This window comes from Pseudonaja textilis, chromosome 6 (assembly GCF_049901715.1).
Source record: "Pseudonaja textilis isolate UNSWEBS1 chromosome 6, rPseTex1.2, whole genome shotgun sequence".
NCBI classification, from domain to species: domain Eukaryota; kingdom Metazoa; phylum Chordata; class Lepidosauria; order Squamata; family Elapidae; genus Pseudonaja; species Pseudonaja textilis.
This window is the reverse complement of record NC_141995.1, coordinates 8,856,103-8,881,959: the sequence shown is the minus strand read 5'-3', so window position 1 is coordinate 8,881,959 and position 25,857 is coordinate 8,856,103. Positions and strand designations below refer to the sequence as shown.

The 25,857-nt window shown below is 43.0% G+C and overlaps 1 protein-coding gene across 1 annotated transcript in view; it reads right to left on the bottom strand.

Moving 5' to 3' along the window:
- Positions 1 to 25,857, bottom strand: part of FRAS1 (Fraser extracellular matrix complex subunit 1) — a 393,348-nt gene that overhangs the window by 126,046 nt on the left and 241,445 nt on the right. Inside the window, exons 29-30 of the mRNA XM_087935788.1 lie at positions 15,320 to 15,470; positions 2,647 to 2,825 (exon numbers count right to left, since the gene is read on the bottom strand). Of these exons, the coding sequence (XP_087791914.1) occupies positions 2,647 to 2,825; positions 15,320 to 15,470 (330 nt within the window). The remainder of the gene's footprint in view (positions 1 to 2,646; positions 2,826 to 15,319; positions 15,471 to 25,857) is intronic.

Below are 25,857 nucleotides of genomic sequence, written 5' to 3'. Positions count from 1 at the left end.
CTGCAGCCTGGCAGATAGATTATTGTTTTGTGATAGAATAAAGCTACACACAGCTACTCTACACCTCCCTACACACACACACAAGAAACCACACAAAAGTTTAACTACATAATTATTTCCACAGTTGCAATATAGTTCTTCAGAAAAGCCCAAACTGCGACCTTCCCTTCCATCATGCTACACACTGAAAAATGCATACAGGACAACCACAAGTCCAAAATCTCAGAGTAGCACAGAACTGGGACTCTTTACCTGGGAAACTGAGGAACAAAAATGCCACAAGAATATTGTAAAGTATAAGGCTATCCTGCTCCTTTTATTAATTGGCTGTAACAACTAAAGGTAGTCCTCGACTTACAACAGTTACAATGGCACTGGGGGGAGGGGGGGGGAGTTACTTAGGATCATTTTATTTTACAACCATTTGAAGCAACCCTGTAGTCATGTGATCAACATTTGGGTGATTGGTAATTGGCAATGGTTAGAATAGAATAACAGAGTTGGAAGGGACCTTGGAGGTCTTCTAGTCCAACCTCCTGCTTAGGCAGGAAACCCTACCCCATTTCAGGCAAATGGTTATCCAAGATCCCAGGATCATGCGATTACCCAATACTGACAAGCATCGAATCTGGCTTCAATGGGGAAGACAGAGTCCCTAAACACCCATGTTAATAACTTAATAACTGCAGTGATTCACTTAACAACAAGAAAAATCGTAAAACGGAACAAAACTCACTTAACAACCATTTTGCTTATCAACAGCATATTTGGGCATATTTTAGCCTCCAATCCCCTCATCATCTTTGTTGCTCTTCTCTGCACTCTTTCTAGAGTTTCAACGTTTTTTTGATATCATGGTGACCAAAACTGGATGCAGGATTCCAAATGTGGTCTTACCAAGGCATTATCAAACAAGACCGAATAAAAGGACTCGTTATCAGGTTCCAAGAAATGCAATCATGATAAAAGGAATTCCGAGGCATTTCAATTCCTCAAAGAACCAGTTTATTAAGATACCACCATCTTCGCACTAACTCATGGAAAGCCACTACGGAAAGATTCCCGGCTTTCCACACCACTATAACTAGAATTGTCTCAAATTTTCCAAAAGAATAGGTCACATTGTCCAATCAGGATGTGAAACTGTTTCCTGGTAACTTCGCTCCTCTTTCCTCTGGCCAAGCAGCTATCCAGCTATGTTGTTCTGGCTGGAGCTCCATTATTTGTATCCTATGACTACCATTAAGGGCTGTCCCCTATGATTCTTGATGACAACATAATGACCAAATTAGTAGAGCAGCAAAATACTGTGGACATAATATACTTAGATTTCAGCAAGGCATTCGACAAAATAGACCATAGCCTACTTTTTGGTAAGCTAGAAAAACGTGGAATAGATAGCACCACCACCAGATGGATTTGCAACTGGCTGGCAAAACGTACTCAACGAGTAGTCCTTAATGGGTCTAAGTCTACATGGAGGGAAGTAAGCAGTGGGGTGCCACAAGGTTCCGTCTTAGGCCCAGGACTCTTCAATATCTTCATTAACGACTTAGGTGAGGGAATAGAAGGGGAACCTACAAAATTCGCAGATGATACTAAGTTGGCAGGAATAGCTAACACCCAAGATGATAGGCTCAAGATCCAGATGCATCTTGACAGACTAGAACACTGGGCCATATCTAACAAAATGGAATTCAATGTAGAGAAAAGTAAAGTCCTACACTTAGGCAAGAAAAACCAAAAGTACACATACAGACTGGGTGAAACCAGGCTAACAGCAGTAACCGTGAGAAGGATCTTGGAGTCTGTGGGCAACCAGCTAAATATGAGCCAGCAGTGTTCAGCAGCTGCCAAAAAAGCTAACAGAGGGATAGAGATCAAGTGAGGTGCTAATACCACTCAACAAAGCCTTAGTAAGACCACACCTAGAGTACTGCATCCAGTTTTGGTCACCACACTATAAAAACGATGTTGAGACTCTAGAAAAAGTACAGAGAGAGGAACCAGGATGATTAGGGGACCGGAGACTAAAACATATAGAGAATGGTTACAGGAACTGGGCATGGCTAATCTAGTGAAGAGAAGGACCTGGGGAGACATGTTAGCAGTCTTCCAATATTTGAGGGGCTGCCACAGAGAGGAGGGAGTCAAACTATTTTCCAAGGCACTCAAAAGCCAGACAAGGAATAATGGATGGAAACTGAACCGGGAGAGATTTAACCTGGAAATAAGGAGAAATTTTCTGACAGTGAGAACAATCAACCAATGGAACAGAAGTTACCCTCAGAAGTTATGGGAGTTTCATCACTTGAGACTTTCAAGAAGCGATCGGACTCCCACCTGTCAGAAATGGTGTAGGGTCTCCTGCCTGGGCAGGGGGTTGGACAAGATGACCTACAAGGTCTCTTCCAACTCTGATTATCTGTTAAGTACTGTTTATGCATACTGAGAGTATATGCACCAAGACAAATTCCTTGTGTGTCTAATCACACTTGGCCAATAAAGAATTCATTCATTCATTCATTCATCCACCTCAGCTATCCCTCCTTCCAGCTCTCAAGTATGTCAAACTGAATTCATATGAATCCACCACCTAACCAAATTCAGGCTTGACACTCATTACTTAACGATGGTGTAACGTACCTGGAAGCGGAATGAGTCACTCTCTGTCTCGGCTCCAGAGTGCCTGTACCAAATGACACCTTCATTGATGTCCTGTTGGGTGAAGGTGGTTGTTGGGGTAGCTCTACCACCACTGGCCAAAGGCTGCCATCCTAATCCAGAATCATCGGCCGGCATGGGAACTAGAAATACCACTTCACCTAGGAAAGCAGAGAGAAAGAGATAGGAGGACACTTCGAAGAAGTGAATGTTAGGGGTTTTCAAAATTGTGGTACTTTGACGGACCACTAAAATTATGACCTTGAGATTTGAAGGTCCTAATAGCAATAGCACTTAGACTTATATACCATTTTACACTGCTTTACAGCCCTCTCTAAGTGGTGTACAAATTCAGCATATCGCCCCCAATGATCTGGGTCCTCATTTTACCGAAATTTGGAAGGATGGAAAGCTGAGTCAACCTTGAGTCGGTTAGGATTGAACTGCTGACAGTTGGCAGAGTCAGCCTGCAATACTGCCTTCTAACCGCTGCGCCTTCTACTTCCCTAAATGGTACGGCTGCACTTTCAGCTCAAAGCCCCACAGAACATGTGAAAATGTACTCTGTGTGCAAAAAAGTACATTATTAAGGATGAAATGCCTACAAAATGAAGGAGAATATGTGTAAGAGAGAGCTCCCTATTTTTCTACTTGCATTTTTACATGCTTTCGAACTACTAGGTTGGCAGAAGCTGGGCCAAGTAACGGGAGCTCACTCTGTTATGTGGCGCTAGGGATTCGAACCGCCGAACTGCCGACCTTTCTGATCAACAAAAGCTCAGCGTCTTAGCCACCGTGTCCCTTATTTTCCCTGGTAGCATCCACCCTGAGCAAGGTAACTTTCAACCTCCGTGGCTTTTTGTTTCCTTATTTAGATTTTTTTCTCTCAGAACATTTCACTGCAAATCTCCCAGAAGAAGAATCGGACGCGTCATACCACCTTTATAAAAACTGAACATTGTTAGAGACATTTGAACTGCTCTCAACAGTCATTCGATCAAAATGGTAGTCATGGTGGGCTTCAGTATTCATGTCACTGCCTAAAGAAATCCTCTGGGCCAAAACGGGATACAGTCATTCCAGCCTTTAATCTCTTTTGACACCGGAGTTGCAGATTTTATTACCCTGACAGTCTGGATATGGCTGCTTTATCTCTGTATTTGTCCTCTTGAGAAATCAGTTCCCGGAGGGGGCTTACTACTGAACGCCTGAATTATGTAGAATGCACACATCTCCATTAAATGACCTCACACACCAAAGTGATCTGGCACGTAACTGATAACTCTTCCTCTTTATGCTCATCTCCAATTTTTTCATTCATGCAGCAGCCACTAAATTGTGCTTTGAGTGTTTAAAGAAACACCCGAATAAATATTGAGGGCTGGTTCCAGGCAATTAGTAAGGCTCAGTTCCTAGTTGAGGAACCCCAACAATTATAGCCAAGACATCTTGGAAACTGATGAAGGAAATTCCCAGCTTCAATTATCGATTATTATGAATTACATCCAATTATTACGAATTACATTCGTTAAAATGGAGTTCCTTGGACTTGTTTGAACCTCTTTTTCCCACAGTGTAAAACTAAAAGGCTAACTGCCTTCATTCCAGCCTAGTATTGCAATACATTAAATTCATTAAATAACCCATTGAAAGCTGTCGGTCATTCTCTTATGCAAAGGACTGAACGGCATACAATTTTAGAGGGATAGTTCTGTGTAATTCGTTTATTTAAAGATCGATCTCTTCCTTTTTTAACCTATTAAAGATAGGCGTATCTATCACCAGACCTTCCAACTTTGTTATTCAACTGCAGTTGAGAATCAAAACCTTCAAATGGATGTTTTTAGAGTTGTGCAATTATAAATATAAACCAAGCAAGCTTGCTATGAGGCCTGGCTATTAAAAAGAGCTTGCAGGGGGGATGCTTGATATAATTCGAAGTTGTCCTATCTCTTGTTTGTGTTTCTGGAACGTGTGAAAAAAAGTAATAAGGGACGAGAAGTTACTTTTCCACAGAAATTCTTGCAGAAAACATGAAACAGAAGTAAGGAACTTCTCCTCTGCCTGGGCCACACAGCTGCTGCTGTAGTAGTATTTGTACTTATATCACAGTCCCCCTTTTACACATGCAGCAACCGTATGGTTCAGCTTCCCGCAGTGTTCCTAGCTTCTTTATGAGCCTAGAATGGATCTCCTGGGAATAGCCCAGTCATTCAAGTCTTGATTCTCTTCCTTGACCGAGGCTGTTAAAACAGTCTGGGGACCGATCTTAGCACTAAGTGGGATTCTGGATGCAACTGTTTCCCTTCTGGCAATGCTTTATGAGAATCTGCCGATGCTATTTCCAGTGATCTGCCCATCTACTGCGCTTGAACGCTGATTTGAGATTGATGATCTGTAACCCGCCTGGAAGTTATTGTTGGCTTATTATTGTTGGTTATTCCAGCATCTGCCTTACAAAGGAGCAAAAGGCAATTTTTTCTCTCTATGGGAAGGATTCCGGTGCAGAGATCCACAGCCACCCATGCATTTATTTTTAACAATACCTGTTAACCAGGGGTGGGATTTCAAGGCAATTTCTGTAAGCAACACCAGAATGTTTCCTTCCTGCCTTCCTTACAGGATTAGGCCAGTAATTTCTTTTAACAACCGGTTCTTTGAACTGCTTAGATTTTTAACAATCTGTTCTAGCGAATAGGTGCGAACCGGTAGAATCCCATGTCTGATGTTAGCAGCAGACCAACAATCAAGAAGTAAACAATACCCCAATTCAGGAACTGTCAAACAAGATAACAGTAAACAGCCCAACCAAAGTACCAACTAGACTAGTGATGGCTAATCTTTTTGTCGTCAGGTGCTTAAAATTGCACACACGTGCGCGCACACACATGCATGCACCCATAATGCAATGCACAAAGGACCCCCCCGCCCCCTGAGCATGCACATGTACCCCCCTGTGCCGCACACTTCTGCGCATGTGCACAAAAGCCCCGTCCCCCACGTGCACCCCTGCACATGCATGCGTGTCTCCTGTGCGCGTGTCTCCCCGCGCATGTACGGCAGATACCTGACAATCAGATGGCTGGCGGGGAGTACGTGCGCATGCGCAGTGGGTCTGTTCCAGGCAATGGATCGCTTGCCGGCAGAAATAGCTCTGCGTGCCACTTCCGGCATGCGTGCCATAGGTTCACCATCATCGAACTAGACCAACACTGACACCAACAGGAGAAGCCACTAGAACAGGGGTGTCAAACTCAAGGCTCGGCGGCTGGATCTGGCCTGCGGGCTGCTTAGATCCGGTCCGCAGGGTTGCCCTGGAAACAGTCAAGGACCAGCCCCAGGTAAAATGGAGCTCGGGAGGGCTGCAGGTGGCCCTCCTGAGCTCTGTTTTCACTGGCAGAGGGTTGCAAGAAGTCATCGCAGCTGAAATGAAGTTTGCAAGGGCCGTGGGTGGCCCTCCCGAGCTCTGTTTTTGCTGGCAGAGGGTTGCAGGAGGCTGTTGCAGCCAAAAACAGAGCTTGGGAGCCTATTTTTGATGGCAGAGTGCTTGGGCCACCACAGGCACCCCCCGACATGAGTGACATCGAGCTGGCCACGCCCACCCTGGCCACACCCACCCTGGACCCCAGAGATCAAACACAACCCTGAAGTGGCCCCTCAGCAAAATCAAGTTTGACACCCCTGCTCTAGAATATAAATTGAGAACAAAATCCACTCCTACTACCACTGATGATGTTAGCTAGTTTGGTAATGAAATGTCTGCAGGAAAACAACCAAGCTCAGAGAGAACCAAGGACCCATCAGAATACTATTGCATGGGTGTGCATGACCCATCAGAATACTATTGCATGGGTGTGCATGACCTGAGGCAGGTTTAAGAATTATACCGTGCATTATAGGGCATGTCCAGGGTTCCAGAAATTAGCAAGATACCTTCGTGTTTCCCTCCTCTTCATTATTTATTTTATTCTATTAATTATTTTTATGGGGTTTGGTCACAACAAAATTTCCCTCAAGTAAACTGCAGCTCCTTTTGTCATCAGTAGGGGGAGCAAGAGCACTAGAGTGGTGTTATAGCTAGTGTTATAGCTCCCTCTGCTGATAAAGAAAAGCACTGCTTTAAAAAAAATAAAAGATTAAGAAATAAGTCACCAGACCAAAAGATTGAGAACTTAACACATTTTTTTATTTCCTTTAACTCACCTTCCTAAACAAGCAAACCAACAAACAAACAAGATCCAGAAATCTCCCACCCATCTAAAAAGGTTCTGGGGAGCACAGAAAGGAAGCTAAGCCCCATTATCTGTAGTTTTCACATCCTTGCTTTACTGAGTTTGTGCAGGTCCAGGGATATTCTCATTAATAAAAATAATGAAGGAAGGTTATTACCCTTTGCTTTCTTGCATGCCAACTTCAATTTTACTTTAATTGGATTCCTTTAATTAAAGGAATCTTTTAGATAAGATAAGCTAGCAGCCAAAGAGGTATCCATTGACAACCGTCTGCCTAGGCTTAGCATCTGAAAAAAGGCAAAATTAAACTACCCTAGGAGATGTCACATTTCGAGGATTCCCTCCAGGTATATGTTTGATTCCTTTAAATGAGGTTAATTTTGGTTTTCCCATAGAGACTTTCAGTCTCTAACTGCTGGGTATTATGAAGGTTGTGTGGCCGCTATATAAACAACTCTAGTTAGGAAAGGTTACCCTGTTCAGTCATAACATTTCCATACGGATGTTGGGCAAATCTTATTTACAAAATTGTTAAAAGACTGCGATGTCCGTGTGTGTGTGTGTGTGTGTGTGTGTGTGTGTGTTCTGCATATTCTTACAGGACAGCCTCAGCATTGGAGCATTGCAATTAATTAATCTATATCTATATCTATATCTGTCTATCTATCTATCTATCTATGTATCTATCTATCTATCTGTAGATATTAATTAATTAATTGCACAGTTGTTAAGTGAATCTCGCTTCTCCTTTGACATAAGAGATGAGATAAGATGAGATACGGTAAGGTAACATAAGGTAAGGTAAAGTAAAATAAGATAAAATAGCCTTTATCGTCATTTTTTACTGTGGGCATTGGCACACATTAAAAATGAAATTCTGTTACCTGCTCTCAAAAGAAAGTAAATATCTATATGTATGCCAGAGGTGGTATTCAGCAGGTTCTGACCAGTTCTGGAGAACCAGTAGCAGAAATTTTGAGTGGTTTGGAGAACCGGCAAATCCCACTTCTGACTGACCCCGTCCCCATTCTATTCTCTGCCTCCCGAGTCCCAGCTGATTGGCTGGGTCTTCTTTGGTTGCCCTGCAAGGAGAACAGAGCTGGAAAGCAGGTTAGTGGGGTAGGGAGGGAATGGAGATTTTGCAGTATCCTTCCCCTGCTACACCCACCAAGCCACGCCATGTCACACCCACTAAACCACGCCCACAGAACCAGTAGTAAACATTTTTTAATATCACCACTGATGTACACATACATAACACACATACACACATGCTATACACACACACACACACACACACACACACACACACACACATCACTGTCCATTTTGAATAGATAGCGGAGAGAGGAAATTTGAGATTTTACAAGGTTGATACTGTATGGGACAAAACTGTGATTGAATCTGGATGTCCTGCTTCAGACATTACGAATCCTCTTCCCAGAAGGTAACAAGAAAAACAGGTCGTGAAAAGGTTGGGTAGCGTCCCAGACAATCCTGAAGGCCCTGCTCAAGCATCGCTTATATGCTATATCCTGGATAGAAGGAAGTGAAATACTTGGACTACTGCAACACTCTCTACATGGGGCCGGTCCTTGAAGAACTACCCAGAAGGTTCAACTGGTCCAGAACACAGCAGCCAATTGCTGTGGGGATGCAGTTTAACCGGAGCATCTCGATCTGGGTCCTGAACTAGCTTCCCATATGGTGTTGATTTTAATTATAAAGCCCTACACAGCTCGCCATTAAGATAGTTGCAGGGAATCCATGTTGCTCACCCCTGCTAGCCCTCTGTTACTGTGATTACCATGTTTCTCATATAATAAGGCCGGGTCTTATTTTTTTTTGAGCCCCGAAAAAAAGGCTAGGCCATCTTTTCGGAGGTGACTTAATTCCCCCCCCTTGCATCTTTGGGCGGGCGGGCGGCGACGGCTTGGATGTTGACCTCGGCATTGGAGGGGCACTTTGTATCAGGGTCAGCGCAGGTAGCACCATATCCGGGTGCGTAACAAAAGTACTTCCTAACAGCAAGCCCTCCCGCCATTTCCCCCCCATTTCACATGTTTTAATATAGGCCTTAATTTGGGGGGAGGGGCTTAATTTCATTTCATGCCTATAAAACATGCTGGGACTTCCTATTGTGGGAGGCCGTATTGTTGGAGAAACAGGGTATTTGGAGGGGATACAAGCAGGGATGAGATTCTACCGGTTCGGATTGGTTCTATAGAACCGGTTGTTAGGATTCTGCACAGTTTGGAGAACCTGAAAATCGTGCCCCTGGCTGGCCCCTCCCCTCTCCGCCCAATCAGTCTTTATAGCGCATGCGCAACCTCGTGTGCATGCCCGACATCGCTTTTTCTTCCCCACCCAGTCACTCCTTAAGGTATTTCTTTTTTCTCTCTCCCAACAATCAGCTCTTCCTATGATCAGCTGTGTCAGGATTCCCCTCCCTGTCTTACTGCTTCATCCAGGAGGCTTCCCTGAGGCCCAGGAGGGCAAAAAATGAAGCGATGGGGGGAGGGGCGCATCTCCCCCCCCCCAGGTTCCATTTTTTTTGCCTTCCTAGGGCCCCAGGGAAGCCTTCTGGGAGCAAAAACACCCCCCCCCCCCCAGGAGGCTTTCCTGAACCAGTTGTTAAAAAATTTGAATCCCACCCCTGGATACAAGCAGCCCTTCCTTGCTGCACCCCCACGGAGAAATATTTGCTACTCCCCAGAAATTCACTTGGTTCAAATGCCGTGCCGTTAGCCTCGTGCAAGCCTCTGTTTCTCAGCCTTGGCAAATTTAAGTTGCATGGACTTCAACTCCCAGAATTCCCTAGCCAGTGTGAGGAATTCTGGGAGTTAAAGTCCCCAGATCTCAAAGTTGCCAAGATTGAGAAATACCGCTGTAGGACATTAAAATCAGAGTCCCTTTAGGGAACGTTTGGTCTTTTATTGATTCTGTGTGTGTTTGTTTTTTTTTAAATGTGTTAACTGGTGATGGCTCATCTTTATTTTGTTTGATCTGTGTATTAAGGGTATTTTATTGTGCTGCTTTGCACTGTGATTTTTATTTTTATTTATTACACCCGCAGACTCTTTATTGAATGGTTTACGGAGGTGTCGGAAAATGCTAAGAGTCTCTTCTATTGCAGTGGCTATAAACAGGGCTAATTAATAAAGAGGTTGGGGCATTTTACTTCAGCACCCAACATCTACCACTCTCAACTCAAATGAGGTAGGCAGAGATACTAAAAAAGCCCCCAAAACTATTGATGGACTTAATTGTCCTTGTCTAAAGACTTCGAAACATCTTCTGGGTATGGAGAGAGTCTGAAAATGAGAGAAATGGATATGGAAGATTACACAGAAACACTTCAGCTTCCTGCGCTTCTCTAATGTTGATTTAATTTTAGGTCTGGAAAGACCGTATTATACAAATCTATCAATTTCTGGTAATTTCTGAGATGAGGGGAGTGAGGTGACTTATTTCCTCCCATCTGGAAGGAAGGATTTCTGGTTTTTGTTATCAGTATGGTGCTGGAGAGATCTTTGGGAAGATACCACCAGAGAAATTATACCTTCAGAAAAAAGAAAAGATACAAGAAATAAGGTGTCCCTCCGGATTTTACTACAGGGGGGAGTATTAACCTCTGTTTCAAGGCCATTGAGCTGGCCAAAGGCATTTCCGTGGTCACATGGCAAGAGCAGTTGTGGGATTCAAATTTTTTTACTATTGGTTCTGTGGGCGTGGCAGGGAAGGATACTGCAAAATCTCCATTCCCTCCCCACTCCTGGGGGAAAGTTACTGCAAAATCTCCATTCCCTCCCCACCCCACTAGCCTGCTTTCCAGCTCCGTTCTCCTGTGCAGGACAACCAAAGAAGACCCCGCCAATCAGCTGGAACTCGGGAGGCAGAGAATAGATGTGGGCGGGGCCAGCCAGAGGTGGTATTCGCCGATTCTCTGAATTACTCAAAATTTCCGCTACCAGTTCTCCAGAACTGGCCAGAACCTGCTGAATACCATCTCTGGGCCAGCATGATGTCATGGCGCGCTGTTGCCTTGATAGTGGAACCTATTTAGCTACTCGCATTTGCATGCTTTCAAACTGCTAGGTTGGCAGGAGCTGAGGAGAGGTAGGGAGCTCAACCCATCGGGTAGCGCTCGGATCTCGAACCTGAGCTGCCAACTTTAAGCCCAGTATCTTAACCGTTGAGACACCAGGCTCTCCCTCCAAATAATAAGGATTCTCTGAAAATAAAATACAGGTATTCCTTGATTGATAACCATTCGTTAAGTTACAGTGGCACTGGGGGGAAGACTTATAACTCGTCTTTGCACTTACAACTGGCGATTGCCAAGCACCCAAATTTTGATCATGTGACTCTCCATAGTCACATGATCAAAATTTGGGTGCTTGGCAACCGGCAGGTATTTTCGTCAATTACAGCATCCTGGGTGTCACATGCTCACACTTTGGGACGTTCCCAGCGAGTTTCTCACTAGCAAAATCAACGGGGAAAGCCAGATTCACTTAATAACTTAATGATTCACTTAACAACTGCAGTCATCTGCAGTAAAAAAAAAAAGACAGGTTGTAAAATGAGGTACGGCTCACTTACCTTGCTTTGGCATGGAAATTTCTGGTTCCAACTATGGTCTTAAGTCAAGGACCACCTGCGTCTTGTTGTCTACATCAGGTGTGTCAAACTCAAGGCCTGGGGGCCGGATCCAGCCCAAGGGGTGGTTAGATGTGGCCCGCAGAGCTGCCCTGCAAACAGCTGGCCCGCGGTGCCTCTGCCAGTGAAAACAGAGTTCGGGAGCCCATTTTTGCTGGCAGAACGGTCGGGCCACCAAGGGTGCCCCTGACACGAGTGACGTTGAGCTGGCCACGCTCACCCAGCCACACACACCCTGCCCCCACCCCCCGATGTCAAATACAACCCTGATGCAGCCCTCAATGGAATCGAGTTTGACACCCCTGCTCCACATTCATCTTGCTAACACAAATTAATAAGCAAGAGCAACCGCTGTCATCACCCCCTATTGACAATACAAAAAATGTTTTCAACAGCACCATTTTTTAAAGCACCGCCCTCGGCACACTCCGCATTCAAAAAGTATTTTATCAGCTACAAACCAATATACATCAAACACTGAAGTGCTTAGCCTGTATGGAATACCATTACATCTAATGCTTGTTTTTCTTGGCTATTTCCTGAGAACTGCAAAGTCTGGTCACGTAGCATTAGTTTGTTTGTTTTTTAATCTGGAAGAGTTCTTTGCGACTTCAATGTAAAACGTGCCGAAGAAATGTTCCTTTCCAAGGCACACAGCGATACAAGGGTACACATAGGTTTGTATATAGGTAGGAACTTTCTAGCATTATAATTATAGGCAATATAGTCTTTTTAGATTACCTTTCTATAAACTGTTACCGTGTTTCCCCGAAAATAAGACCCTGTCTTATATACAGTATATATGTATTTTGCCACCAAAAAAGGCACCAGGTCTTATTTTCTGGGGAGGTCATCCACTGACTAACCTCAAACCTTTTCGCTGTCAGAGGCCTTCAGGAACTTCTTCTGTGGCTGGCAAGCTTTCCTGAAGGCCTCTGCCGCCAATAACAGAGTTCCGGGTCAATCTGGAGCTTTATTATCAGCTACAGAGGCCTTCAGGAAAGCTTTGCCAAATGGGCCGATGAGGCAGGTGTTGGGGTGTGCGAGGCCTGGCTATAACTGTCCAAAGTTAAGCAGTAGGGCAACTCCACCACCCGCATCCCCACCCTAACTTAATGTTTATCCGTGCACCCTGGAGTGGTTGGGGTCTTAATAAGGGCTTATTCAGGGGTAGGGCTTATATTGGGCACATGTGTAAAAATCAAACTAGGTCTTACTTTCAGGGTAGGTTGTATTTTCGGGGAAGCAGGGTATGGACTCTCAGAAATTCACAGAATAGGCGACCTATTCTCAAATCCAGCTTGAAGCTGTCATTAGGCTGGGCTCTGAAACGCTTTCAAAATTCTTTACCAAATTTTTTTAAAAAATTGAATTGGACGATTTCTCTGACTCTCTGAAACCTTCCCCCAGAGATTCATGTAATTTCAACCCTAAGGACATTCAGAAAAATCTTGAAAAACTTGGTGGTTCTCCCACTGCTCGGGACAGAATGGTCACAGAGTTCCCATTGTCTTGGTTTTCTTTTACTGGTAATATGTGGTCTTCTACTGGTTGTCCATCAGCCCGTCTATTCTTTCTTTTAACTATAAATTGTCCAGAGTCATTAAGGAGCTGAGCAACCTTGTAACTGAATTATATAAATGCATGTAAGTTCCTTCCTCAAGCTCAGTTAAAAAATTAGCAGGAAGAGCAATGGGAGGATTTTTCTGCTCAGTCTCAGCATCAAAAGGCAAACCTTGAACTGGCCATGAAAAACTTTGCAAGATGGCCTTAGGCAAACAGTGTCCATAACTTCTTTCTGGACCCATGAACTCCAAATTCCGTTATTCTTTTCCAGAAATGAAACACTGCAATTGGTCTCGTGAGATGTTGACATTTATGCAAGGTCTCAAGATGATGCCACCAGAATTGAGTTTGAACAACCTTGTGAGATTTTAGAAATTGGGAGTGGGAGCTTTGTAAATGAAGCTGACAGCTTCTACAGTGAGACGGAAAAGTTATGGCGTATAGCAGGGGTGTCAAACTCAAGGCCCACAGGCCAAATCCGTGGGGTGCTTAGAACTGGCCCGCGTGGCTGCCCTATAAACAGCAAAGGGCCGGCCCGCAGTGCTACTGCCAGTGAAAACGGAGCTCAGGAGGGCCACATGCAGCCCTCCAGAGATCCCTTTTTGCTGGCAGAGAGCTAGCAAAACAAACTGAAAGCAAAACAAAAGGAGAAATGTTTTTCCTTTTGCATTTGAGCAGGCAAGAAAGGACAGGAAAGGAGACAATGAAAGAAAGAAGGGAAGATGGGAAGAGAGAAAGGAAGGAAAAGTAAGGAAAATGGGGAAGGAAAAAGTAAGGAGAATGAAGAGGAAAGGAAAAAGAAGAAAAAGGAAGGAAGGAAGGAAGGAAGGAAGGAAGGAAGGAAGGAAGGAAGGAAGGAAGGAAGGAAGGAAGGAAGGAAGGAAGGAAGGAAGGAAGGAAGGAAGGAAGGAAGGAAGATTATAATGAGAGTGAGGGAGGGCCTGAGGGAAGTCCTGCCTTAGCCCTTGGCCACCACAGGTGCCCCCGACATGAGTGATGTTGAGCCTGGCCACGCCCCCCCCCCCGAGGTCAAACACAACCCTGATGCGGTCCTCAATGAAATTGAGTTTGACACCCCGGCATATAGCATCTTTCTCTTATGCAAAGGATTGAGTGACATACAATTTTAGAGAGATGGTTCAATGTAACTCATTACTTTAATTATCTATCTCTTCATATATTTTTTAACCTATTAAGGATATATATATATCATTAATTCTTCAAAGAATTTAATATGGGAGCAAAATTCTCTTCCACCTTGTGGGTTTTGGGTTTTTTTTTTGTTTTTTTAGAACAAGCATGGGACAGTTGCAATGTCCTGGGGTGATGTGCAGTGGTGAGTTTCCAATTTTTTTCCTACTGGTTCAGAAAGCGCGCTTCACGTGCGCATGTGCAGGGCTCAAAGACCGCCTTCTATATCAACTCTGGCGAGCTGTGCACGTGCACCTAACACACGTGTGTCCCTAACATGTGTTTTATGCGCGCACACGCAGGGATAAGAGACCGCCCTCTGTATCAACGCTGGTGAGCTGTGCTGTGTTTTTAGCTCAGCTGAGGCGTGGCAATACGCACTGCCACGCAAATCAGCTGAGCTAATAAAAAGGGGAATGTCAGCTTTGGAAGCCATATTAGCACCAGACGCATCCACACTGCCACATTCCTGAGCCTGGGGAAATGGGAGGGGGGAAGTTCTTGGGAGTGTATATGGTTAGACACAATAGCATCCTTCTTCTAAGTCAAGGTCATGTTATTTCTGCACCTCGTGGAGAGGACGTCTTAAGTTGGGACGGAAGGTGATTGGGGCATGTGATGCGATGATGGGTGCAGGGGGTGGATTTGTAATTTTTTACTTATTGCAAGGAAACCTGGAACTTTCAAATTCGGGATTTCCCAGATGTGCCAGTTTAATAAAAAGAACCTTGGAGAGGATGTCTGTCTCGGAGTTATTTGCTGGAGGTTTTCTGGAATGCTGACAGGGAATATAGAAGTAAGGGTGGATGCAGTTGGGCAGGGCCAACCAGATGTGGTATTTGTCAATTCTCCGAACTACTCAAAATTTCCGCTACTGGTACACTAGAACCAACCCAAACAGGCTCTGGTCATACGATCACCTTCTGAGATCTTCTGACGAGCAAAGTCAAAGGAAAAGCCGGATTCACTTAGCAACTCAAGAGGTTTCATACCTCCCAACTTACCATACTGTGGCTTGTCCCTAATTGTATAGACGATCGCAGAATCACTGGCCCCGAACATCTCGGCTTGCAGATTTTGGGGAGTGATTTGCAACATGCCTCCTTCTGGGACCCAGACGGTAGAGCTGATAACCAGGCGGGGAATGCCACTGCTCTGCAAAGAAGATCAAACATGCATGAAGTCATTAAATGAAGCGATGGATGGGAGGCACGGTTGGAAGATAAGAATAGCCTGAGTCCTTTGAGTATTCCTAGAACAGAACTTAAGGTGACATCTTAAAACAAGGAACCGGCTGAATTTCCAAGTATAGGCATAGCATTTTATACCGTTGCCCAGAGACCAATTGAATGCTCTAACGGTGGCACTGGATTCTATGAACTTGTCAGGTGCAAGAAATCAAAAGGCAGCATAGAGTTCAAAAGCACTATAATTTTATTTTACATTACGTTCTGCGGGAAGTCCCCACCGCCCACCCCAGAGAATGAAATACTTTTGAGAATATTAAAAGAGGCAGAATGTTATATTTCCCCAAAGGAGAAATGGAGAAAAATCTTAACAGAGGCAGAAAACAGCACCAACAACCTCCAGCTGATACCTATAGTCTTTAGAGATGGATATTTTGTGCCCATTAAGAAATCCGGGCCAATCTATTCATAAACAAAACATCTTCAGCGCCAGCTGATGGGATCAAGAAGAAGACGACATGGCCTTTGGGACATAATAGGATTAACGCCATCACCAATCAAATAATTAAAACACATAAAGCACACCTCAAAAATTACAAAATACTTGTAAACGAGGGGTGTCAAACTCAAATTTCATTGAAGGCCCACCAGGGTTGTGTTCGACCTTTCGGGGGGGGGCATGGCCAGGGGGACGTGGCCAGCTCGATGTCACTCATATCGGGGGCACCTGTGGTGGCCCTGAGAGTTCTGCCAGTGAAAATGGAGCTCCGTTTTCACTGGCAGAGGCACCACGGGCTGGTCCGCTGTTTCCAGGACACCCCGCGGGCCAGATCTGGCCACAGGCCTTGAGTTGGACACCCCTGCTGTAAACTCACACTCATTGAGCTAATTTATCAGCTGTCCCAGAACTGCATGCTGTTGTTGCTTCTGCTCGTCAATAAACCCTCTTTCCAATCAGCCTCCATTTTATTTCCACTGTCTTTCTCCCGGCTTAGAACTAGACCTGATTTTTCTTTCTACAATGCATTCCCAGTGGAACGGGGCAACTTGCCACAAGCCAACATGCTGCGGCCAACTCTCCACGGCCAACTCACTGTGGGACAATTTAACAATTCTATTTAATTATTTTTTTAAAAAAAACATTATTTTAATTTTTTGCAATTTATATTTCATTCTGTCCCTCTTTTCTGCATCCTTTCTTTCCACTATTTCTTTGATCTTAGTGTAACTCTTGTATCGCAGCGAGGTGTCCTCCACCAAGTTGGCTGCGGAGAGTTGTCCCGCAGTGAATTGGTTGGGACAAGTTGGCTGTGGAGAGTTGTCCCGCAGTGAATTGTCATAGATAGATCCTATTCCCAAAGCACCATTAGTCTTCAAAGATCTAAGTCAAATGGATGAAGGAGACCATAAGGAGATACCTTCTACTGCTGATCAGCTCTTGATCTACTGAAGATCCAGTTCAAGTAATAAAAATGTCACTTTGGGTCTTTTAGAGTCCAGAAACCTTTGAAAATATCCCAAAGGTGCTTTTTCAAAATGCAATTTTTCTTTCTTTCCTTCTTTCCTTCTTTCTTTCTTTCTTTCTTTCTTTCTTTCTTTCTTTCTTTCTTTCTTTCTTTCTTTCTCTTTCTTTTCTTCCTTCCTTCCTTCCTTCCTTCCTTCCTTCCTCCCTCCCTTCCTTCCTTCCTTTCTTTTGAAGATGTTTCACTTCTCTTCCAGAAACTTTTTCAATTCTCCAGAAGGAAAAAAAAAAACAAAGTCCAGTTGCCTTTTGAAAAAGCACCCTTGGGACAACCATGACCTGGATGACTGAAAATCTCCATATACTTTGAAAATGTCCACATTCCAGACTTTCCATTCCAAACTCTGGCTTAACTGTGGACCCAGTTTAGTGGTGCATGAGATTTTCCAACAGCTCATTGTGAAAGGTAATCAGAGCAAAGAGGCTATTTTAAGTTGCAACTCAGTGCAAATCTGCAAAACATGGATGCAGATTAAATCCATTAGACCCCTGTCCTTGATCATTATTATTATAATTAATTTTGCTGTGCTTCTAATTGCTAGAGAATCCTAACGAGCTCGTTGGGAACATTTCTGGATGCTCTTTAAGGCCCGGAATGGTAGGTCAATGAGCTCATTAAAGTAGATTCTTTTACTCAGTAGAAAATAGGGAATCTATTCAAAAATCCATTGTGCTTAAAAGCAATGTTGTACAATCAGTTCACACAGTTACCTTGTTGTATTAAGGGTGAAATCAGAGAGATTTGAGATGTTTTGAACAAACCAGGAAACTTTTGTAGGAGAAGAGCAGGCAGATCCAGGGTGATGGTGGGGTTAAATGTGTCATCAGCTTAGAGTCCTTACATTGCCACAAATGATCCAAGTCCAGCTCCCCTTTAAATTCCTTTGATCCTTATCTGGGGCCAATTCAGATTTGAATGTTAGTTGACTAGATTCTTATGTATAGGGTTGAGCAATAAATCCTTCTGAATTGCAACTTAATTCTGGACATTAATCTCGTTTAACCTACCTCCTAGCTCTTCCTGCTCTTTTACATATTCCTAAGTATATGCAGGGTTTTAAAAGGAGAATGCCTTAGATTTCACAATATTTTTCTTGTAGACTTATCTACAGCTCATTGTTTGAAAGTATCACAGTCCCAGTTTTTTCAGTACCTGTCTGTAATTAAATATAGATCCCATTATTCCTTTTCCAATATATTTTCGGCATGTTTGGAAACAAAATAGTTAAGAAGGTTCCATTTCAAGGTTTGGCAGAGCTCCTTCCTCAGTCCTTAGGAGCTAAACAATCCCTCAGAAGCATCACACTTTTCTATGGCTCAAAAAACAAAAAACCTGTTCTGCAATTAACATGTGAGATCAACAGCAATTAAAAAACGATGAAATAAAAAGGAATAGGCTGTTTAAATCAGTTGTGCAGCAATCTGGCCATAAGGGATGAGTCTGCTTTTCAGAAACAACTCAGTAACACCACACACAGATCGGAGCATGATAAAAGAGAAGATGCTGCAAGGAAACCAAACGCAGATTTGTGGTTTAAATAATATTTATTCGGGGACAGTTGGAAATATAGGTAGTCCTCAATTGATGACCACAAATTGAGCCCCAAAATTTCCATTGCTACACAAGACAGCAGTGAATAACGACAGCACTTAAAATTATGTATCACCCCATAGCAGTGGTGGGATTCAATTTTTTTTTACTACCGGTTCTGTGGGCGTGGCTTGGTGGGCATGGCGGGAGAAGGATACTGCAAAATCCCCATTCCCCCCACACCCCACTAACCTGCTTTCCAGCTCCGTTCTCCTGTGCAGGGCAACAAAAGAACACCCAGCCGATCAGCTGGGACTCTGGAGGCAGAGAATAGATGGGATTGATGGGGCCAGTCAGAGGTGGGTTTGCTGGTTCTCTGAACTACTCAAAATTTCCGCTACCGGTTCTCCAGAACCAGTTAAAACCTGCTGGATACCATCTCTGCCCCATAGCGTTTACAGCATTCTCTGAGCGATTTACAAATGTCAGCATACTGCCTATTGTATTGTATTGTATTGTATTGTATTGTATTGTATTGTATTGTATTGTATTGTATTGTACTCTATTCTATTCTATTCTATTCTATTCTATTCTATTCTATTCTACCATGTTCCCCATTACATTCCAAGCCCCAGAGGCCCTGGTGGTTTACAGAACAAAATATTATCAATGCTGTTCTATCTACAACAGGTTTAAGCAGAGCAATACAAGTATGAGTTAATGGATGTCCCACTTTTCAAGCAAGGATACATTTACTTCACACAAGAGTGTGCTCAGAAAAATTCCAAGCTGGTCGTTGCCTAACTCCAACTAAAAGTAAAAGCTGCAGGTGGTTACCTGTCAATTTAAAGAGTAATATCGCTATCACAGCATCAAGTTTTCAGCTGAGAATAGTAGTATTCATGCAGCTCAGTTAAAGTTACCATAACTGAACTGTAAAAGAACCAAGTGACCACTAGATGGCCACAGAGAGATTTTTAAAAATGGTAATGCTTTTCTGCCACCTAAGGGTTGTTCAGAATATTACCGGTCAGATAGGTCTAAAATCTACTTTGTTTTTATGACAATCCTATCTAAAAACACTAGAGAATTCCCGGAAGCCCGGCACTCTGACAAATTGGCTATCAAAAGACACAAAGACACTATCAACATCCACGTACTGTGAAAAAGACACAATCAACAAGCCAAAAAGGAAAAGACCAAATATCTTCCCACCATCAATCAACACCCAGATGAGCATAGATTAACACCAAGATTAACATCAGACCAACAATCAAGAAGTAAACAGTATCCCAATCAAGGAACTGCCAAGCAAGACAACAATACAGCCCCACCAAAGAAACTCCAAGACCACTCCCACCAACACTGACAGGGCAAGCCACCAGAATATAAACTGAGAGAAAACCCCACTCCCTACTAATACTCATCACGTTACCTAGTTCGGTAATGAAATGTCTGCAAAAAAAACAACCAAGGTCAGAGAACAACAAGGAATCCTCAAAAACCACTTGACTGGATGTGCAGAATGGATTCTAGTTCACAGTCAGTTACACAGGCATTTAAAACAAGGATTGGCCATCCAGATGTGAAACTCAGCTACATATCTGGAGCTCTCTGTGTAACCAAGCCACAACTCGACAGCTCGGTAAGGTTTTCATCAGCACAATTTGGATCTGATTTTTGATCAAACAAACCCTAAAGGAGGTGAGAAGAAAAACTGAAAGTACACATGTAAACTGGATGAAACCAGGCTTAGTAGCAGTAATTGTGAAAGAGACCTTGGAGTCTTAGTGTACAATCAATTAAATATGAGCCAACAGTGTGCGGCAGCAGCCAAAAAAGCCAATGTAAACCTAAATTGCATTAACAGAAGGATACAATCAAGATCAAGTGAGGTACTAATACCACTCTATAAAGTCTTAGTAAGGCCACACTTAGAATACTGCATCTGGTTTTGGTCATCACACTATAAAAAGATGTTGAGACTCTAGAAAGAGTGCAGATAAGAGCAACCAGGATGAATAGGGGACTGCAGACTAAAACATGTGAAGAACGGTTACAGTAACTGGGCCTGGCTAGTCTAGTGAAGAGAAGGACCAGGGGAGACATGATAGCAGCCTTCCAATATTTGAGGGGCTGCCACAGAGAGGAAGGGGACAAGCTATTTTCCAAAGCACCTGAAGGCCAGACAAGGAATCATGGATGGAAACGGATCAAGTAGAAATTCAATCTGGAAATAAGGAGGAATTTTCTTACGGTGAGAACAATCAACCCATGGAGAAGAAGTTGCCTTCAGAAGTTCATCACCGGAGGCTTTCAAGAAGAGATTGGACTGCCATCGATCAGAAATGGTGAAGGGTCTCCACCTTGGGCAGGGGGTTGGACTAGATGACCTATAACCGTGATGGTACACATGCTGGAAGTAGCACGCAGAGCCATTTCTGCTGGCACGCAAGAGGTCACCTGGAAGAGCCCCAGTGCACATGCATGCGCCCGACAGCTGATTGTTGGGTATCTGGCATGCATGCGCAGGGTGTGGGGATGCGTGGGAGACGCTCACAGCAGAGGTGGTATTCAGCAGGTTCTGACCAGTTCTGGAGAACTGGTAGGGGAAATTTTGAGTAATTCGGAAGACCGGCAAATCCCACCTCTGACTGGAGATTTTACAGTATCGTTCCCCTGCCACACCCACCAAGCCATGCCCACAGAACTGGTAGTAAAAAAATTTGAATCCCACCACTGGCACACACATGTGCAGAGTTGCACGGTGCACAGGGGGCTTTACACTTAAAGAAACCACAGCGTTCATTTAACACAGATTTATAATCCAATCTAAAAGTGCACTCAGGAATGGCTCAGAAAAAGACAAGTTTGAACACTTTATTATTAGTACAAGGAGATATCAAAATAGAAGTGCCAATTTGAGTTAAAGTGCATCTACCAAACTAATTCATCTTCTGTTGTTCCTTTATTTGCAGTATGGAAATCCAAGAAAGCATTATGAGATTATTTATTTGGTATTGAACAGAAAGCAACAAAAAGAAAGTTTTTATTTATCTATATATCTATTTACAAAGTAGAATTATCCAGATTTTTTTTTTTTTGGGGGGGGGGGAAACCCCATTTATGTTTGCCAAAGATCAAAAATCTCATTCTGCAATTCGTAGAAACAATTGAAAAAATAATTTGTTCCTTTTCGGTCAACCCCCTATGATATTTTCTTAAAACAGTACAGAAATCGGGTTTTTAAAAAAAATCTCTTCCTGAAAGGAAAATAAGATGAGTTCATTGTACCATAAGTAGTGATCTATCTTTCAAATAACATTCAGAAGAACAGAACTGAAGCAGCTGGAATCAAAACTCAAACAGAATCTAATGTTGGATAAAGAAACAAAAATTAAGTCAATTCATTATCAAGTAGTTCATTTGGAAGTAAATGAATCTTAGAAGAAGATGAATTTTCTTAAGCATAAGTATTTTGAGAAAAAATAATGAGTCACACAAATTGTTGGCCTATCAACTATGTATTTATTTTTTTAAAAATTAAACCACCCCATATTCAAAGTTTTCTGAGTAGTTCACAATAAACACATTAAAATGCCCCCCAAAATTAGAACTATCACTTCAGATTGGAACAGAAAGAATTATATTTCAGCTTCAGAAGAGATGATAAATCAGTTTGTTAAATACTATTCTCAACTGTATGGAGAACAGATGCCAAGTTTGTAAAAGATTATAGAGTATTTGGATACAACACTAGATTATGAAATTTACAGATCACCAAAAGGAATTACTGAAGATGAAATGAAGGAAACAAAATTGCATAAATTCCCAGAACCAATATTTGGCATAACACTGTAAGATTTTCAAAGAAATTTCCATGGGGACTATTAATTCAGATAATGAATAATATACGATGATGGCAAATAGTTCCTTCTTAGTGGCCCAATGCTTTCAAAATTTGACTTTACAAGGAAAATAATCCAATCTATTCAGAATCTTATAAGCCTATTATTTTATTGAATATATAGGAAACCACAGACCATCCTCGATTTATAACCACAATTGAGTCCAACATTTTCTGTGGCTAAGTTAGACAGTTTTTACGTGAGTTTTGCCACATTTGCTAAGTGAATCACTCTTATTGCATAATTAGTAACATGACTGTTTAACGAATCTGAATTCCACACTGACTTTGTCAATAAGTTGCAAGAGGAGATCGAACAACCGAGAACAATTAATCAGTGGAACAAGTTGTCTGCAGAAGTTGTGGGTGTTTCTAAGAAGAAATTGGACAACCATTCGTCTGAAAAGGCAGTGAGGGCGAACCTTTTTGCTGTGCTGTGCCAAAAGCATGCGCGTGCTGACACACCCACAATGCAATGCACCCCAACCCCCTGGGCATGTGCATGCCACCCTCCTGCCCCACCCCCTTACCTGCATTGCGCATGCACGCACCTCCCCGCTGATTTCCAGCCTGTTTGAGGCTGTTTTCGCCCTCCCAGAGGCTCGAGGGAAGCCTCTACAGCCTTGGGAGGCCAAAAAACGGGCCTTCCGGAAATACCGGAAGTGCCAAAACGGGCCCATTTTCAGCCTCCCAAGGCTCCAGAGGCTTCCTCCAAGCCTCTGGGAGTCACACACGTGCACAGTGCAGGTAAGTTTGGCTGGGGTTTGCGTGCCCGCACAAATGGCTCCGCGTGCCACCTGTGACACACATGCCATCACAGGTATAGGGTTTCCTGCTTGAGCAGAAGGTTGGACTAGAAGACCTCTCAGGTCCCTTCCAACGCTGTCATTCCGTTTCAAAAGAACTGTAGAAATGCTATGATACAAATAGAAGTGCTCAGTATAAGAGATCGCATAATTATAAACAGCTTATCAAAACTGTGGGATAAATGCAAAAGAAAAATAAGCCCAAGTTTCAACGTCTCTTGCTCAAAACATTATTTTCATGAAAGGTAACATGGTAGAAGATTGATTGGCAGGGGTAATGATTCCTATAGACTGCAAGATTTAACACTTAATCAAACCAAGATTAAATCTTTGGAGACTCCCTGCTAGGAGTGCCCCGAAACACCTCATTACTTTCAATATCTTCAAATAGGTAGTTCGAAAGGAGCTAAAAACATAAGAAGGCAAATGGAGAGGTTTTATCATATTTTAAAAACTTATAAAAACAAAACTCAGAACATCTGCCAGGGCTCCTACCTAATTGCTATTAAAATCCAACTCAAAAACCAAAGGAGAGAAGGGCTGGAGGATTAAAGGAATGCAGAATCGAAATAGGACAAATTAATGCATAAGTATTAACACTATCAATGAAAGATAAATACTAATTCTCCACAAGGTGATGTGAAGGTCTTTCCAGTGTTGACTATCCTACGATATTATGCATATGATTAAGAATCATGGCTATCATTTGTGAATAACAGCACCCATGGTTTAGCAGTCTCTAAACTTGGAGGCTTTAAGACCTGCGGACTTCAATTCCCAGAATTCACGCAGTTGAAGTCCAAAAGTCCTAAATGTGTCAAGTTTGGAGACACCCGCTCTAGCAAATTCACGGTACCTTAAGCGTGTTGTACAAATCCAGCCATCTTAGCAGACGCGTGAATCCAGGATAAATAAATTCAACAGTAATCCTCCCACAAGCCCCATTGCAAGAAAACAAAGCAGGGAAGATGGGAAATTTGAGGCCATGTGGATCTATGGAAGTTTGTGCATAAAATCCCAAATCCAAGTTAGTGTTTTCTAATCGTGGCATCCAAGCCAAGAGTTCGCCCAATCAATCAGAATGGAACTCGAAGGTTTTCTAGATCAACCACCTGCTCAAGCAGCAAAACCTATACCATTTTAGACAAGTGGCTGTCCAGTCTCTTCTTAAAAACCTACAGTGACAAAGCACCCACAACTTCTGAACACAAGCGGTTCCACTGGTTGATTGTCCTCACAATTATGAAGTTTCTCTTTAGTTCCAGGGTGCTTCTGTGCACTTTTTCCAAACCGTCCTATGACTGACTCACACCTCTACAAACGCATAGCTAAATTTTTGCAGGACAAAATATCTCTGTCATAAAATTCTGGGATGCATCTGCTCCTCTTAATGGACATCTTAATCAAAGCCTTAAATTCTTTATACCCCTTTGGGTTAATTTTATCACTGTTGATTCATCACTCAACCGTGGTAGCTAAAAAGTATGCGCTTCGCTCATCTCCCCATTCACATGTATGTAATAAAGGTAAAGGTTCCCCTCGCACATACGTGCTAGTCGTTTCAGGCTCTAGGGGGCAGTGCTCATCTCCGTTACAAAGCCGAAGAGCCAGCGCTGTCCGAAGGCATCTCTGTGGTCATGTGACCGGCATGACTGAACGCCAAAGGCGCATGGAACGCTGTTCCCTTCCCACCAAAGTGGTCCCTATTTTTCTACTTGCATTTTTTTACATGCTTTCGAACTGCCAGGTTGGCAGAAGCTGGGAGCAGTAACGGGAGCTCACTCCGTTACACAGCGCTAGGGATTCGAACTGCCGACCTGCGGACCTTTCCAATCGACGAGCTCAGAGTCTTAGCCAATGAGCCACTGCGTCCCCTGTAATACACACTATTATTTCCAGGAAGCACAGAAACATTTTTTTTTTCTGTTTACATTATTATTTTCCAGGTCTCCATTTTTTCTCTCCTCCTCCACCTCATTTTTTTAGGAAAAGGGTAACTCATTCTTGTTACACAGGGAGTCCTTAACTTACAACCACAATTGAGCCCGAAATTGATGTTGCTAAGTCAGAAATTGGCTAAGTGAATTTTGCTCCATTTTATGACCTCACTTGCCGTAATTGTTAAGTGAATCACATCAGTGATAAAGTTAGTAACCCGGTTGTTAAGTGAATCTGGCTTCCCCACACATTGACTTCGCTTGTAATACAGTCAGTCACAAAAGGGGTTCACAAGATCTTGGGACAATACAACCGTCATAAATATGAAACTGTTGCCAAGCATCCAAATTTGGATCACATGGGGATGCTGCAATGGTCGTTAAGTGTGAAAAACGGTCCAAAGTGCCTTTGTAACTTCGAATGGTCACTAAATGAACTGTTGTAAGTCGAGGACTACCTGTATTCTGCCCTTAATACTATTATATGTATTTATACTTTTCTTTTGCTAATTAGGTTAATGTAACCTTTTTAAAATTAAAATGAGGAAGCCAGAATGGGTCTTCCTTAGACAATAACCCTCTGAGCGCATGGACATTTTTGTCGCTTTCAATTGACATGGTTTTCTCACCTCCAACTCCCTACAAATTACAA